Source organism: Erythrolamprus reginae, chromosome 2 (genome assembly GCF_031021105.1).
Source record: "Erythrolamprus reginae isolate rEryReg1 chromosome 2, rEryReg1.hap1, whole genome shotgun sequence".
In the NCBI taxonomy this organism is placed as follows: domain Eukaryota; kingdom Metazoa; phylum Chordata; class Lepidosauria; order Squamata; family Dipsadidae; genus Erythrolamprus; species Erythrolamprus reginae.
Genome location: NC_091951.1, coordinates 275,933,618 through 275,951,898, shown reverse-complemented (window position 1 = coordinate 275,951,898; position 18,281 = coordinate 275,933,618). Strand labels below are relative to the sequence as shown.

Genomic DNA, 18,281 nt, shown 5'->3' with positions numbered 1-18,281 from the left:
CCTCATTTTTATTTTGAGTGAATATATTATTTGAGGGGGGTTGTTAAGTTGTTTGTCCCATAACATATATTGTGGGGAACTTTTTATTATCCCACAATCTTTACCACTGCATATAAATATCAGTGGCAAAGAAGCAAAGAAAGGCTGTACCCTTTCCCCAGTGCTTATCTGTCTCTTTCTTTGCTGCGCATACAACTCATTGATGATTGCTGGTGAGTTTTCCCAGTGCTCCTCATCTGTTTCCAGCAGCTGAGTCCATGTACTCATGCTATTCCTCCAGTTTTTGCATAGTTTTTTGGGTTGCCAATCTGGCTAGAAAAATGAATATATCATGGAATTTATTTGTAGTTTGAAACAAATGATTATTAATTAATAATTAGTTATAGAGGTCTTGTAAACTATATAGCTATGTCTATGTCTATGTCTATCTATGTATCTATGTATCTATGTATCTATGTATCTATGTATCTATCTATCTATCTATCTATCTATCTATCTATCTATCTATCTATCTGTATCTATCTATGTATCTATCTATGTATCTATGTATCTATCTACCTACCTACCTACCTACCTACCTACCTACCTACCTATCTATCTATCTATCTATCTATCTATCTATCTATCTATCTATCTATCTATCTCTATCCAACAAATAGCTATAGCAAAAGTAGCATTATGCTGCAATAGCTGCTATTAACATCCATTAGCAACCTCGATGGCCTGAGTTTGACTCTTCCTTTACTCTGAAAATCCCCCCCCCAAGATTTTAAGGAAAATGTTACTTCATTTTCAGAATATATTAGAGTTCTACTCATTCTCTACCCTGAGATTAAAACTCTTGTGTTTCTCATATGTGAACTGATGACTTACTATTTGTATACGGTTGAATGCCTCATTTTGGTATTTTCTGCTCTGACTACACTCATCTGTCTCTTTACATCTTCCAATTTCACTAACAAACATATTCCTTGTCTAAGAATTTGCATAGTCTGTTCCAGGGATGGCACACCTTTTTTTGATTCGCATGCCAAAAGAGGGGGGGCTGGGGGGGTCATGTACATGTATGCCCATACCCATAATTCCATGCACCCCCCTGCATGCACACGTGACCCCACCACTCCCAGCGCACAATGGCACGCTTGTTTTTCGCTCTCCCTGGGCTTCAGAGCCTTTCTAGGAGCCTGGGGAGAGCTAAACCCCCCCCCTAACTTTAGAGGCCAGAAATGGCCCATTTCAAGCTGGGAAACCTGAGCTCGTGGAAACCGATATGGCTCTACATGCCACTTGTGACACGTGTGCCATAGGTTGGCCATCATGGATCTGTTCTGTTAAATGAAAGTAGTAGAAAGGGAAAAAAGATGTGTAAAATTGAGAAACGTGACTTAATTATATGGTATTAAAGGGAATTATGTTTTATATAAAGCAGGGCTGGGCTTAATTTAGAATATTTTTTTTTTTATTGGCCAAGTGTGATTGGACACACAAGGAATTTGTCTTGGTGCATATGCTCTCAGCGTACAAGAATCATGTGGTACAACACTTAATGATTGTCATAGGGGTCAAATAAGCAATGAAGAAGCAATATTAATAAAAAATCTTAGGATATAAGCAACAAGTTACAGTCATACAGTCAACATGGGAGGAAATGGGTGATAGGAATGATGAGAAAAACTAGTAGAATAGAAGTGCAGATTTAGTAAAAAGTCTGACAGTGTTGAGGGAATTATTTATTTAGTAGAGTGATGGCGTTCGGAAAAAACTGTTCTTGTGTCTAGTTGTCTTGGTACTTAATTAAGCCACTTAATTTGATATTGCTACTTCTGTCTCACGTCCTTACTTCTCAGTTGCTCTCCGTTCTTTAAAGAAGAAATGGAATGGAGAATCCTAGAACAATCTGACTACAGTATTTAATTCTAGAAGAAAAACAAGATTGCTCTAATAGAGCACAGATAGTTCAACACCGCCACCTGGTGGCGGCGGCTGTAAGTGATGGGAAATACAGATGTTTCTTCAATTGTACTCATGTAGGTAGTCCTCGACGTACGACCATAATTGAGCCCAACAGTTATGTTTCTAAGTGAAATGTTTGTTAACTGAGTTTTGACTTATCTTATGATCTTTATTGCCACTGTTGTTAAGTGAATCATTTCGATTGTTAAGTTAGTCAGTAGCACAGCGATTAAGCGAATCTGGGTTCCGCCGCAAAAGCTCTACACATGATCCCATGACACTGAAACCATCATAAACATAAACTAGTTTGTTTAGCGAAAGGGAAAATGTCCCACCACCACCAGGATGATGTCAGTTTGACACCACTGATGTAGATTTATGTTATAGCATTAATACATACAGCTGCACTGGCTTCCGTGCAGAAGTACCTAATTATTTCCTCTGCTAGAAAAGGGTAGGACAAAAAGCAATTATGAAATAGAATCAGTGGGAGCTCAGCATCCTTAACTGAAGTTGGTACATAAATCCTTGTGATTGTGTCAGTGCAACATATGCCATGATATTAAACCCAAGAACTTTAATCCAGTTTAGTTCTGGTAAACTAAACTGGATTAAAGTTCTTGGATTTAATGAACTCAATCTGTATAGTCTGGAGGACAGAAGGAAAAGGGGGGACATGATCGAAACATTTAAATATATTAAAGGGTTAAATAAGGTTCAGGAGGGAAGTGTTTTTAATAGGAAAGTGAACACAAGAACAAGGGGACACAATCTGAAGTTAGTTGGGGGAAAGATCAAAAGCAACATGAGAAAATATTATTTTACTGAAAGAGTAGTAGATCCTTGGAACAAACTTCCAGCAGACGTGGTAGATAAATCCACAGTAACTGAATTTAAACATGCCTGGGATAAACATATATCCATCCTAAGATAAAATACAGAAAATAGTATAAGGGCAGACTAGATGGACCATGAGGTCTTTTTCTGCCGTCAGACTTCTATGTTTCTATGTTTCTATGTAAAATTATTATTATTATTATTATTATTATTATTATTATTATTATTATTATTATTACTGTTGTTGTTGTTTTGTTGTTGTTGTTGTTGTTGTTATTGTTATTATTTATTAGATTTGTATGCCGCCCTTCTCCAAAGACTCGGGACGGCTCACAACATATAAAATACACAGTATGCAAGTATACAATCTTGTGATGATTACTATTCCATTGGTAAAAGGAGTAGGATTGAGAAGCAACATGTAAATTGTTGAGTTCATAAATTATAATCTCCCTCGTAATAGGAACACTTCCATTATTAGCTGTCCTCAAGAAATGCATTATTTTTAGCTTCATATTTCCCATTATTCTCACTGCATGTGATAGGTTTCTATGCTTGGAATCTACTTTTTAAAAATAATTGACTGATTATGCAGTTAGACATATCAGTCCTACTTGCTGTATTTCAGGGGAAATATGTGTTTACAGCTGGTGAATGTCCAACAACAACTATTGGAACATTTTGCATAGGATGGACATCTGGATTATTTTTTCATCATTGATAGGATAATGACTCTTACCATTTCCTCTGAAGGAACTGACTGTTTAATAAATGAGTTGCTAAAGGCATCTTCTAATTCACATAACCATGAGTGTTTGCTAAGGTCTTTAGCAAAACATCAGCAGAATTACAAAGAATGATTAGAATACTTGTTTTATATTTTTCCAATGTAATTTCCAATGTTTGGCATAAAAACATTGTTTTGATTTTACTTTTTAATGTATAGCTAGGTAAAAATATGTAAATGAGCAAAATAATTAATTTGTTTCAGTTAATAATAAAACATTTCTGTTAAAATCGCATTGTTTTCTCAGGAAAGTGAAAAGAGGAGTGTTTTTTCACTTTCAGGAGGATTTAATGGAGAACGTATATTTTTACCCTTGTTTTCAAACTCTGTTTCCTTGATATTCTTATCCCACAATATTATTACCAGGCATTTATGGCAATATTTTGATTTTATGCTTATTCTGAATTATGCCTATGGTAATGACACCTTGACACTGTCTGAATGAAAGCAATGGTTTGAAATGTTCAAAAAAGGAAGGAATTTGCACTTAATTTCCTTGAAATGAAAGGGAGATTGTTAATTTGGCTGGAAATAAATCTTCACAAAGGAAAAGCTAGACTTGCAGAAAGCCTTGAGAGGCTTAAGAGGAGAGAACAAAATAAATACTACAGTATTTTTAAAAAAGACTCTGAAAGGAGAATCTTTCAGAATTAAGGTTGGAAGAGACAGATTTTAAACTAGGGCAGTGTTTCCCAACCTTGGCAACTTGAAGATATCTGGACTTCAACTCCCAGAATTCCCCAGCCAGCGAACGCCAGATATCTTCAAGTTGCCAAGGTTGGGAAACATTAATTTAGGGAGATGAACAGGAAGATTTGCAATGTTTTTTTTAATGCTTTGGGTGCAACAACCTTTGTTTTTAATATATTTTGGATTGCAATTATGCATGATTTGTGAAAAAAGTGCAGAGAATACTTTATGTATAGCCTGTGTAGGGACAAAACCTGAACAAGCACCGTCCTTTCTGCAGATGCCATTGTTGGTTATTAATTTTATTCTGCTTGTACCCTATGACAATCATTAAGTATTGTACCTCATGATTCTTGACAAATGTATCTTTTATTTTATGTAGACTGAGAGCATATGCACCAAAGAGAAATTTCTTATGTGTCCAATCCCACTTGGCCAATAAAGAATTCTATTCTATTCTATTCTATTCCTGTGACATCAAAGAAATTTTAAATCTTGACATACTAAAAAAAAAATTCAGTCATAACATTTGGGAAATAATCGGTTAGGATATAGAATATATTTTGCTGAAAGTATCTGAATATTTCTTATTATCATCTAATTTTATTTATTTATTAGTTTGGGAGTTTTTCCAGCCCAAAAGAATTTCTGTAGGCAATGCTTTAAAAAACAACTTGTTCTTTGGGTAAATATGTGATGCAATATACATAACATGCCTGTACAGGTAGTCCCCGACTTACGACATCGATCCGTTCCTATGGTGGATTGTAAGCTGAATTTCGGTGTAAGTCGTAATCTTCCTCCATTTCGCTCTAACGCTGTCTTAGGAGAGTAATAGGACAGGGGACGGAAGGCACTCCAGTGCACTTGTACTCGCCCCTTACTGACCTCTTAGGAATCTGGATAGATCAACCATAGATAATCTAAGGGTAAAGTGTTGGGGGTTTGGGGATGACACTATGGAGTCCGGTAATGAGTTCCACGCTTCGACAACTCTGTTACTGAAGTCATATTTTTTACAGTCAAGTTTGGAGCGGTTAATATTAAGTTTAAATCTGTTGTGTGCTCTTGTGTTGTTGTGGTTGAAGCTGAAGTAGTCGCCGACAGGCAGGACGTTGCAGCATATGATCTTGTGGGCAATACTTAGATCTTGTTTAAGGCGTCTTAGTTCTAAACTTTCTAGGCCCAGGATTGAAAGTCTAGTCTCATAGGGTATTCTATTTCGAGTGGAGGAGTGAAGGGCTCTTCTGGTGAAGTATCTTTGAACATTTTCAAGGGTGTTAATGTCTGAGATGCGATATGGGTTCCAAACAGAGGAGCTGTATTCGAGGATGGGTCTAGCAAAAGTTTTGTAAGCTCTAGTAAGTAGTGTGAGATTGCCAGAGCAGAAGCTATGTAGGATTAGGTTTACAATTCTTGAAGCCTTCTTGGCTATATTGTTGCAGTGGGCTTTGGCACTTAAATCTTTTGTTATTAGTATACCAAGGTCTTTAACCGAGTGGGGATTATCTGTGATAATTTGATTATTCAGTTCGTATTTGGTGTTCAGATTCTTCTTCCCAATGTGTAGGACAGAGCATTTGCTAGTTGAGATTTGGAGTTGCCATGTGTTAGACCACTCAGAAACAGCGTCAAGGTCTTTTTGGAGAGTAGTTGTGTTATCGGTGGTGTTGAAGAGTTTTACATCATCGGCGAAGAGGACACAGTTGCTTGTGATGTAATCGCAAAGGTCATTGATGTAGAGAATGAAGAGCGTTGGTCCCAGTACACTACCTTGGGGAACACCGCTTTTAACTGGGACGGGGGTGGATATGGTGCTTCCTATTTTGACCACTTGTTGTCTGTTTGACAGGAATGCTGTAATCCATCTGTGGAGGGATCCTGAGATGCCATAGGATTTGAGCTTTAGGAGTAGTTTGTCGTGGACCACTGAATCAAAGGCTTTGCAGAAGTCAATATAAATTGCCTGTAGCATGGCCAGCTACTCTAAAGCTCGATTTGAGCTTTGAATACGCAAATTTGAAGGGCCTTGCTGCCCCTGGGTTATCACATCATGTTGTCACAGTGGCGACTAAAAAAATTGCCTGCTTACTAAAGCGCTTCATTCATGCCTTCTTCCAACTCCTGTGGTTCAGAAAGCACAGGAGCCAGCGAATGCCAGCGATTCTGGAGCCAGCTGCCAAAATTTGGGGTGGTGAGAGCAAACCAAGCGAGTGCAGTGTGGCAGGAGGAGGGGGCCGGATTCGTGTCGTAACCACGAAACACTGTAAGTTGGAGAGGGTGTAACCCGGGGACTACCTATATTGGGGAAAAAGCTCGTAATGGGAAAGATAACATCAGTAGAAAAAATAAAAAGTTATTTTGGTGTGACAGGAGTGAGTTTTTAAACTATGTTAATTGATACCTACAGTAAAGCTTTAAAAAAATTAATCTATTTTTGAACAAATATACTTGCATTTAAGAATAACTATTCAGAGCCATAAAATAAATCAGTGATAAAAAATTTTCAAGTATCAGTGTGCAGATTCATACTTAGATATGAGTTAAAATATTTAAGCAATATAAAATAAAGGATTTGCTAAGTAGGAAAAGCAAAATACCCCAATCAAATTTTCATCTATTTGTGACTAATAGTTTAAAGCAACAAGGACAACAACAAAAAAAGCCCTATAATTTTGAGCTAATGTCTCATTTTTTTCAGATCAGTAGCGGTTAAACCAATAGTTAATGATGTTCATCATGTAATTTGAGTGTCGAGTTTGTTTATGCTAGACCAACTTTATCCATACTCCAAACAAATTATCTCTTATAATCACCAGCCTGAAGATAAATCTCTAAATGTTTTTCTGATGATAGTGCTGTGGTTGGCAGGTGTTAAAAGTGCCTCCCAGGGACGAAGATTGAAGATGGGCTTGTTCCCACGAATCCTTTAGGCGATGATGTTTAGCTTTCTAGTATGTCATCTGCGGAAGGAGCCTTGCATGGTGCCCTGCTAATGAAATCTAATGGGCAGAGGTCACATTTCTTTATGAAAAAGAACCAAAGCTACCGAGTGATGAATGGACTCCGTGGGTTGTAGCACATTTGTATATTGTTGCAGACTGCTATTTTTGCCAGAAGAACTCTTTCTAAGCATGTGGATATTTGATTATTAGTCGATCGTATGCATATCCACTTAGAAAGTTTCCCTCTCCAAGAGCTGCATTTATGCATATGACAAAAAAGGCAAGATGGCAAATGGAGAATAGGGATAGAAGCCCCAAGTATCTTGATTGTGTGTGATGATAACCAATACACATATGAAAAGGATAGGACTTGCATTGCGACGTTGTCTTTGCCATCCTGTTGCTTTTGACTCTCCGCTGCAGACTCTTATACCTATGGATTTAGGTGGAATTTATATCCAGTCTGAGCAAATAGGACTACAGTGTTCCCTCAATTTTCGCGGGTTCGAACTTCGCGAATAGCCTATACCACGGTTTTTCAAAAAATATTAATTTAAAAAATACTTCACCGTTTTTTTCCTATACCACGGTTTTTCCTGCACGGTGACGTCATACGTCATCACCAAACTAATAATTTTTGCAAACAAATAACAAAAAATAATTATTATTGTTAATAAATAATTATGTTTATAAATATCAGGATCACTAAGTGTCTTATATATAATGGTGAGTACCAGTAATAATGGTGAGTAAGTGGGTGTTAGGGGAATGGGAAATGGTAATTTTGGGGTTTAAAGTGTTATGGGATGGCTTGTGATACTGTTCATAGCTAAAAAAGGTGTATTTACTTCCAATTCTCTACTTCGCGGAAATTCGACTTTCGCGGGCGGTCTCGGAACGCATCCCCCGTGAAAATTGAGGGAACACTGTATCTCCTGAGAAAGCAGACAGCCTCATTGGCTAGAGTGCACCAGAGTAGAGGCACCTGCTTTCTACTAGCTTTCCCACAGATGATCTGTCTTATTTTTCCTCCAAAGAAAAAATAAAGACAACGTTATCATTCAAAATAATGAGAGAGAGATGCTTTGAATATGTCAAAGATTAGCAACATAGCTTATCTTTAACATCGTATCTCATTCAGGAAGTTCACATCTAAGGAGATTCTCAGTCATCCAGGTCAGGGTTGTCCCAAAGGTGCTTATTTCAAGAGGACTTTCTGGTTTTTTCTTTGAAGACATTTCGCTTCTCATTCAAGAAGCTCCCTCAGCTCTAACTTGATCCTTCCAGTCAATCCTTCTATTTCCCAACATCCAGTCAGAGCTGAAGAAGCTTCTTGGATGAGAAGTGAAACGTCTTTAAAAAATAAATAAATCAGAAAGTCCAGTTGCCTCTTGAAACAGCACGTTTGGGTTCAACTTCAAACCCTAATTTATATGGGACACTGTCTCAGAAGTTATATGAATTCAACAATATATTTTGTTTGTTTAGTCAGTCTCATATTAGATAATACATATAAATATATACATAATTTGAATACATGAAATGAATAAAAGTAAAAGGGAACATTAGGACAGGGACAGTAGGCGCATAGGTGCACGCCCCTTACAGACCTCTTCAGAATGGGGTGAGGTCAACAGTAGACAGTCTAAGGTTAATTTTAATCAATTTTATCAATATCTTTTTGTCAGTTCTGGAGACTTCACCTACAATAAGATATTGATAAAATTGAAAGGGTCCAAAGACAGGCTACAAAAATGGTGGAAAGTCTTAAGCATAAAACTTATCAGGAAAGACTTCATGAACTCAATCTTTATAGTCTGGAGGACAGAAGGGAAAGGGGGGACATGATGGAAACATTTAAATATGTTAAAGAGTTAAATAAGGTTCAGGAGGGAAGTGTTTTTAATAGGAAAGTGAACACAAGAACAAGCACAATCTGAGGTTAGTTCAGGGAAAGATCAGAAGCAACGTGAGAAAATATTATTTTACTGAAAGAGTAGTAGATGCTTGGAACAAACTTCCAGCATACGTGGTTGGTAAATCCACAGTAACTGAATTTAAACATGCCTGGGATAAACATATATCCATCCTAAGATAAAATACAGGAAATAGTACAAGGGCAAACTAGATAGACCATGAGGTCTTTTTTTGCCATCAATCTTCTAGGTTTCTCTGTTAAAACTTTGGGGGTTTGGGAATGAAACCACAGAGTCGGGTAGTCAGGCATTAACCTCTCTGTTGCTGAAGTCATATTTTCTGCTGCAATCCAATTTGGAGTAGTTCACTTTAAATTTGTATCTATTGTGTGCCCATATACTGTATTGTAGTTGAAGCCGAAGTAGTCATGGAAAGATAAGACATTGTAGCGGATAATTTTATGAACTATGCTTAGGTCAGACTAAAGGCGGCATAATTCTAAATTATCTAAACCCAGAATTTCAAGTCTGGTGGTATAAGATATTCTGTTGCAAGCAAAGGAGTGTATGACTCTTCTCATGAAATATCTCTGGACTCGTTTAGTTGTATTAATGTCCGATATGCAGTGCGGGTTCCAGACAAATGAGCTATATTTGAGAATTGGTGTAGCAAATGTTTTGTATGCTCTGGTAAGTAGTGTAATATTACAAGAGAAGAAGCTATGAAAGATTAGTTTGTAACTCCTAATGCCTTTTTGGTGATGTTGTTACAGTGGGGTTTGGCACTTAGATAATTAGATATGAGTACTCCAAAGTCCTTGGCAGAGTGAGGGTCATCTACAAGGTCATGTCCACTCAGTTTGTATTTTGTGTTTTGATTCTTTGTGCCAGTGTGTGATGCAGAATATTTGTTGGTTGAGATTTGGAGTTGCCAGTTGTTTGACCATTCTGACAGAAAGTCAAGGCCTTTTTAAAGGGTAGCAATATTGTTGGGAGAGTTAAATAGTTTTACATCTATTCAAGATACACAGAGAACTATTTTATTCTATTGCTAAAACAATTTAGCCATCAGCACAACTGTGTAAATGCAAACTTGCAGAATGGCACAATGTACTGGAACATAATTTCATCCATACTAAAATGTATTAATCTATTTTTTCTATATGCATGTGAAAGACATTAGCAGTGCCTTCAAATTGTTTTCCAAATATTCTAACTTTATCATTTTGGAATACTCAGTGGTTTGCTGAGCCACGATTCAAGACCTTTAAAAAATCTTTAATCTGTGGGAAGGAACTTAATGCATCAGATACTGCTGAACATTACTGAGTCTTTTTTTAAAGTTGTTATCAGTTCATTTGCTGTAGTTGTACTGCTGTGCCAAGAGACAGTTCAATAAATCAACTCAAGCTTGATGGATTCGATAGTCTATTGCAATGAGTGCATGAAACAGGCAAAGAATCTCTTAGCTTTCTCTCTTTGAGAAAAGGGTATGCTAAGAGCCTGGATGGATGAATGGTCGATTAATTTTCCTAGACATTTTCTTGACAGCAAGAAATGTGTTTCTTTATTACCATGTTTGCATGACAGTGATACTGCATGGGTGATGGTACAAATTACTGAATATAAATTTACACTTGGGACCGGTCTTCCTAATAGACAGCTCTTGGAATTGCTGGTAATTTCTCTGCAGAAATGACCAGCTCTTGGACTATGCTGGTCATTTCTCTGCAGAGTTTAATAATAATAATAATAATAATAATAATAATAATAATAATAATAATAATAATAATAATTATAACAACAACAACAACAACAAAGCTGGAAGGGACCTTGGAGATCTTCTAGTCCAACCTCCTGCTTAGGCAGGAAGCCCTACACTACTTCAGACAAATGGTTATCCAACATCTTCTTAAAAACTTTTAAAAAACGTTGAAACATTCACTTCTGGAGGCAAGCTGTTCCACTGATTAATTGTTCTAACTGTCAGGAAATTTCTCCTTAGTTCTAAATTACTTCTCTCCTTATTTAGTTTCCACCCATTGTTGCTTGTTCTACCCTTTATTACTTGCAGTCTGGCCATGGTACATTTCTCTTGGTGTCTTAAGTATAAGAAGATAATGAGAGAGAGAAGGGCATAGTATGGATCTGTTTGAGCAACTTTTCAAGAAAAAGGCTTTAAGTATAAGACAACAAAAGTTTGTAGACGTTCCATACTGAAAGTGCTTTTGTACTTTAGATACCAAAATAAACAAGACAGTACATAGCAAAAGATCATTATGGAAAACTGTCTTTTGCTTGTTCATAAATTACCTAGGATTGAGAATTGACATTTGGTCTCATCTTTTGTTTTATTTGTTTGTTTGTCAAAACGTGTACAAGATAATAGGTATGGTATAAACAAAAGCAAAGTAGGTATAGGTACATTTGGACAGTAGGACAGGGATGGTAGGAACTTAGAATAGTTAAAAAGGGGCAGTGAAGAATTTTCCAGTCTGAAGGCAGTAAAGTTAAAAGGGGAAATGTGGCGTAAAATTATGAATGTTGTGTCAAAAAACCCTTTAATATGTATATGGTTCGAGTTGATACAATTGACCAGGAAAGAATTCTGAGCCTAGTAGCGAATAACTTCATGAAAGCAAACTTCTGCTGTTTAAAAAAACAGTCATATAATGGATAATTTTTAAAAACAGAAGTATTTATGTATTTACTTAATTTATTTGAAAGTTTTATATGGTTGTTCATCTTTTTTATGTACTATTGAAACTCTTATCGTGTATATCTGTTTGTCTGTTTCCCCCCCATGTTGCAACAATTTTTGAATTGAGGCACCTAAACTTTGCTAAAATATATAATGTGTGAAAAATTAATCAGTTCCATTAATCCTGTTCAATTGAAATTTCTATGATGGTCAGACCAGTTTTAACTGCAATATTATGGCCACTGCACCATCTCCAGAGTCACATGACCATGATCTCCAATGCTCCCTACAAGTAAAGTCAATAGGGAAACTGACAGAAAGTCCAAAGTTGTTTCTTCTCACTACTTTTTTTTGGTGTATCCTTGGTCATTCTGTGCATCTTTTTAGATAAATAAATATTGATGTTACTGAACTTCATTTGCCACAATCATAATTTTTTAAAACTTTTAATGTATATTCTTTATAGATGATCATGGGACTTTCTAGCACTGGATAAAAAATATGGTCATCCTAAAAGTTCATTCTAGTCACATTAGGCTGCATTACATTTATCTCAAAAGATGACTCAATTGGTCACAGGTTATCTGCCTTGTTTCCCCAAAATAAGACATGCGCAGGAGCAAAAAAATCACTAAAATCTTGCACATGCATCCTTTGAAAGATTTTGCTTCCTGAGCATGCGCAGAAGTAAAATATCACTGGGACGTAAGAGCGCGCATGGAAGACACTCAATACAGTGCGCCGGTAGCAGCAGTAGAGGAACCTGCCCCTGTCCTCACCTTACTGTTAACCAATTACTTTGTCTTAACTGGTTGGGGGGGAAAGACGATGGTTTCAGCAACTGTAGGTAAGTACAGTAGTCCCTCGCTATACCGCGCTTCACCTACTGCGGCTTCACTTCATCGCGGGTTTCTGAGTAAGTTGATCGGCAGATTTAAACAGCCCGCCGAACTCGATCGGCAGGTTTTTTTTTTTTAAAAAAAATAATATCTAAAATTGTAAATACTGTATTTAAATACTGTATCTAAAATAAATACTGTGTGGGAAGGGCTTATAAACACTTAAAACAATGAAAACTTACCAAACAATTACAATATAAATACTTAAATAAGTACTATCAGTCGATAAATTCCCCATCGCGGATTTCACCTATCGCGGCCAGGTCTGGAACGTAATACCAGCGATAGGTGAGGGACTACTGTAGATAAAATAGGCATCCAGTGAGAATGCACACACAAAACTTTTTAGAAAGAAAACAACGATAAGAAGAATGGAGTCTGGGAAGATCAATATCAACTTCCTTTTGTTTTCACAACAAAACAAATCAGTGTAATTACCTGAAAACTTTTATCAAAAAGTGATGGAGTTAGAGACCAGTCATTGCCGGAATGTTAAGATGTCTGACTGCCTTCACAGTGTTTATTGCTTTTATATTGTTTTCCAAGCAGCAAAAGGTAACAAAGAGCAGCAGCATTTTTATCGATGAATTCTCCTCCCAATCCTTAAGAACATCCTGTTGATACAACCTAGATGAGATCACATACCAGCCAGGGATAGTGTTCTACATCATCCTGGCAATGTGAACTGGGTGAGATCATGTAGGTATGTGAGGCCTGCTTGAGGCAGGCAGTTTGCTGCACACAACCTCGACATGACCTCTATCTCTACAAAAAAAGTCATCCATGTTTGGGTTCGGGAGGGGGTTTGCAGTAATTAGCACACATTTTTCAACAAACAGTACACAGGCTGTTGGCACGGCATGTGTGCAAAAACACTGATGTTTACCCTATTATATTGCAATTTAAAGATGTCATAAAGTTTGCCCAAGAGTTCATAAAACAGAAAAGATCAAACTGAAGCATTGGCCGTGAAGGGACTGTTCACCTTTCTGCTACTGAGCAGAGTTGAATTTATCCCAGCTTGAAGATCATTGGGGTTCATGACATAATTGTCAACGTGAGGGAAACGCAGAGTAATGAGGAAAGAAATATATTCCTCATTTATATTTTGCGATCGTTGGATATTTTTAGCAAATGAGTTATCAGCAGAAAGGCTTCATTAGACCCATCAGGATATCTGGCCATGAATAACAAACCCCACACTGTAGTGACAGTTTCTTTGAGCCAAAATGATGGAGAGCTTCTGACAAATGCCATATTGTGCTCCCTATGCAAGGAGAACAAAAAAAAAAAAAAGACATCTTATTTTTAATTTGGGCAGGTTAATATTGACACAGTTAGTTTCTCCAGAGAGTCTGATGTATGAACAATGAACATTTACACAGGGCTCACTTGAGTAATCAAGTGTCATATACCATCAATCAAGTGTCATATACGACAATCAGAAAGTATTCTAACTATTGAGAAGAACAAAAGCAAAACAAATTTCATTTTAGCCCTGTGCTTATTAATTACGTAAGTTTACCACAGCTTTCTTTCAGAAAAAGAAATGTAACTGTAGATTTGACTGCCTATTTTCTTCTATATCCCTCTGTGTTGTACTTGAATTGCAAGTTAGTAGAATTTTTTCCTGTCCTTTCAGTACTTTAAACATATTCAGGTTTTACAGGATAAAATAACAAAAAATGCAAATTACCATATTGCTTCTGAGCATAATTTAAAGGACTTATTCTTATGAAAATAATGGCAGCACAAGTTGTCACACACAAAAGAATGGAAACAACCAGTATTTTTTAATAGTAAGATTAGTTCCATATTTTGTTTGCCTAATTAGTTTAGGAGTGGCAAAGCAAATTGAAATTATTTATGATTCAAGGAATTGAAGTAGATTTCTCTCTAGAAATAAAATGTGACTGTAACTTATTACAGATTTAGGTTCCAGTATGTGAGTGAATGATTCAAAATGTAATTTATTGAAGCTCAGTTTTAAGACATTCTCTAATTGGTATTTGTTTTCTAAATTTGATAGAGGTTAAATTACAATATGAAATACATTGGAAATATGAAACATGAAATGGGAATGGTTATATTTAGCATATCTACTAGTCAAAATAGTATATGGAACAACCTTCAGCCCTAAGAGCTCTAGCATATTAGATTGTTTGAATATATGTATTTATTTATTTATTTATTGGCTTATCTCTGCCTCAAAGAGGTAGTCCTTGACTTATGACTACATTTGAACCCAAAATTTATATTACTAAGACTTTTTAAAATGATTTTGCCCCATTTTAAGATCTTTCTTGACATAATTGCTATGAGAATAGTTGCAGCTGTTATGTTAATAACAATTATTATGAACAATTATGAACAGTAATTTTTATTATATATTTGATAAATCTATTACATGCATTATTTATGGTGAAATATGTTTGACAGCATTTCCTATTTATTGTAAGCCCAATAAACCCAAAGAAGATTTTAAAATTGGGTGAAGAATTAAAATAAAATCTGAGGATTTCTATAAAGACAAACAGGTTTTTAAAAAAGATAAATTCTTCCATAGTTCAACGTGTCTGATTTCAAAGAATAGTTTGACAGGACAGTGCAGAAGAGAGATTGCCAGAATAATGCAGCTGAGTTCATGTTGTACCTTATTAATTAATGTTTGAAAGTTCAGTCTTTCATAACATATCATATCATATCATATCACACATCCCGATCATTCATTCATTCATTCATTCATTCATTCATTCATTCATTCATTTATTCAATTTTTATGCCGCCCTTCTTCTTAGACTCAGGGCGGCTTACAACATGTTAGCAATAGCGCTTTTTTAACAGAGCCAGCATATTGCCCCCACAATCCAGGTCCTCATTTTACCCACCTCGGAAGGATGGAAGGCTGAGTCAGCCTTGAGCCGTTGATGAGATTTGAACCGCTGACCTTCAGATCTACAAGTCAGCTTCAGTGGCCTGCAGTACAGCACTCTACCTGCTGCGCCACCCCGGCTCATAAAGACTTTGTAAGGCCTAAGGTGCTTTTATTTTTGCTCAACATAATAAAAACTTGAGAGACCTATCATTACTCCAGGTTTTCAAATGACTTAAAATATCACTTTGTACGTATGGACATGAGAATCTCAGTTGTTAATTCGATTAATTTCTTCAATAAATAGTTGATTTGTCATATTACAGGATTATCTGTTTCACAGAAATATCAATGAAGACCTGAAAGCATTTGTAGATAAATATGGTTTTGATGTCCTTGTCATTTCGGCCAGCTACTTATCAGAAGGACGAGAAAAAAAGCAAATAGCAGTTTATTCAGAAAACATGGAACTAGGAAATCAGGTATGTATTCTGGAAAAAGGGATGAAATAATGTAAAAACTAGCATTGTCATAGAGGATGCAATATTATATCATATTTTGCTATTATTTTTGTAATAATACAGGATGTTAAATTCTTTTAAAATATTGCAAGAATAGAACAGTAGGTTCTACAATGATCTGAGGAAAAAATAAAACATCATTAGATGGTTAAATGATAGAAGAAAAGAAGAAAAGCAATTCTTAACTTTAAAAATTAAATTGTCTTTTAATAGTTTGTCATTATTTTCTCCCATTTAACACCTAATCATGAATGTGCATGGATTTCTCAGTATAGTTTTTAAATTTGCATATTTGGATAGAATAGTAATAAATATAATATATTGGAAATAACACAGTTTCTGTATTTTTTGCTATCTAAAGTTCATGCCACAATAATTACTATTTTTTAATGAAAGCATATTTGTATTTATTGTTTTGGTTGAATAAAAGATATGCTTCTTCTCCATGTCCTAGAATGTCCCCTACTCTAGGGTTCTCTACAGTATATTACAGTGATCCCCCAGGTATTGCGATCCCGATCATTGCGAAACGGCTATATGGCGATTTTTCAACCCGGAAGTCAAAACACCATCTGCGCATGCGCGCCCTTTTTTTTATGGCCACGCATGCGTAGATGGCGCCGGGCAGATCAGCTGCTGGGCGGCTTCCCTGGGTCTTCCCCCTCTTGCTGGCGGGAGGGCGAGAAGCCCCCCCAGCACCCGCTCGCCTGCCGTTCGCCGCTCGCCCGCCCTTCGCCCGGCCCCCCGCCGTTCGCTCGCTGCTCGCCTGGCCACCCGGGTTCGGGGGGGTGCTGTCAAGCCCCCCATGCCGGCGGCGACGTTTTAAAACAGCCGCGCGGCTTCCCAACTGAGTCCCAAAGCCAAACACGGAAGTTCGCTTCAGGACTCAGCTGGGAAGCCGCGCGGCTGTTTTAAAACATCGCCGCCGGCATGGGGGGCTTGACAGCACCCCCCGGACCCCCAACCCGGGTTTGGGGGGCTGCTAGGAAGCCCCCCATGCCGGCGGCGATGTTTTAAAACAGCCGCGCGGCTTCCCAGCTGAGTCCTGAAGCGAATTGGCTTCAGGACTCAGCTGGGAAGCGGCGCGAGCGAGCGGCGCGAGCGAACGGCTTGTCCGCCGCCTGCCTGCCCGCGCGCCCGCCGCTCGCCCGCCCTTCGCCTGCCCACGCCGTTCGCTCGCGCCGCTTCCCAGCTGAGTCCTGAAGCGAATTGGCTTCAGGACTCAGCTGGGAAGCGGCGCGAGCGAACGGCGTGGGCGGGCGAAGGGCGGGCGAGCGGCAGCAAGAAGTCTGCGTGGGCGGCGGGGAAACCCCAATCTTCGGCTCCTCGCTGCTGCGGCGGAAGTAAAAACACGCATGCGCAGATGGTGTTTTTATTTCCGCAGCGCTACTTCGTGAAAAACCGATCATTGCGAGGGGTCCTGGAACGGAACCCTCGCAATGATCGGGGGATCACTGTATACTACTCACTGTTGCTTGATTGCTATCACTCTATCTTGTGATAAAGTTATAAAAATAATTTTCTAAATTCACATGGAAAAAGTTATTGTTTGTATGTATGAATATAACAGAATAACAGAGTTTGAAGGGACCTTGGAGGTCTTTTAGTCCAACCCCCTGCTCAGGCAGATAACCCTATATCATTTCAGAAAAATGGTTGTCCAATTTCTTCTTAAATCTTCCAGTGTTGAAGCATTCACAACTTTTCGGGGCAAGTTGCTCCACTGTTTTATTGTTCCAACTCTCAGAAAATTTCTCTTTATTTCTAGGTTGCTTTTCCTCTTAATTAGTTTCCATCTATTGCTTCTAGAGTAGTTTACCTCACTCTTCTTTGTGGCAACCACTGAGATATTGGAACACTGCTATCATGTCAGACTAGTCCTTCTTTTCATTAAACTACACATACCAAATTCCAGCAAAACCGTTCTTTATAAGTTTTAGTCTCCAGTCTCCTAATCATCTTTGTTGTTCTTTTCTGCACTCTTTCTAAAGTCTCAACATTTTTTTAAAAATGCACTATTCCAAGGGCAGTTTTACCAAGGAATTATAAAGTGGCATTAATACTTCACATGATCTTGATTCTATCCCTCTGTTAATGCAGGCTAGAACTTTGTTGGCTTTTTGGCCACTGCTGGCTCATATTCAAGTGATTGTTTACTAG

General features: G+C 37.5%; 1 protein-coding gene across 1 annotated transcript in view; it reads left to right on the top strand.

Annotated features, from left to right (window-relative positions):
- The window catches only part of PRUNE2 (prune homolog 2 with BCH domain), a 102,842-nt gene that overhangs the window by 30,697 nt on the left and 53,864 nt on the right, over window positions 1-18,281 (top strand). Inside the window, exon 7 of the mRNA XM_070742697.1 lies at window positions 15,927-16,082. Coding sequence (XP_070598798.1) covers window positions 15,927-16,082 — 156 coding nt within the window. The remainder of the gene's footprint in view (window positions 1-15,926; window positions 16,083-18,281) is intronic.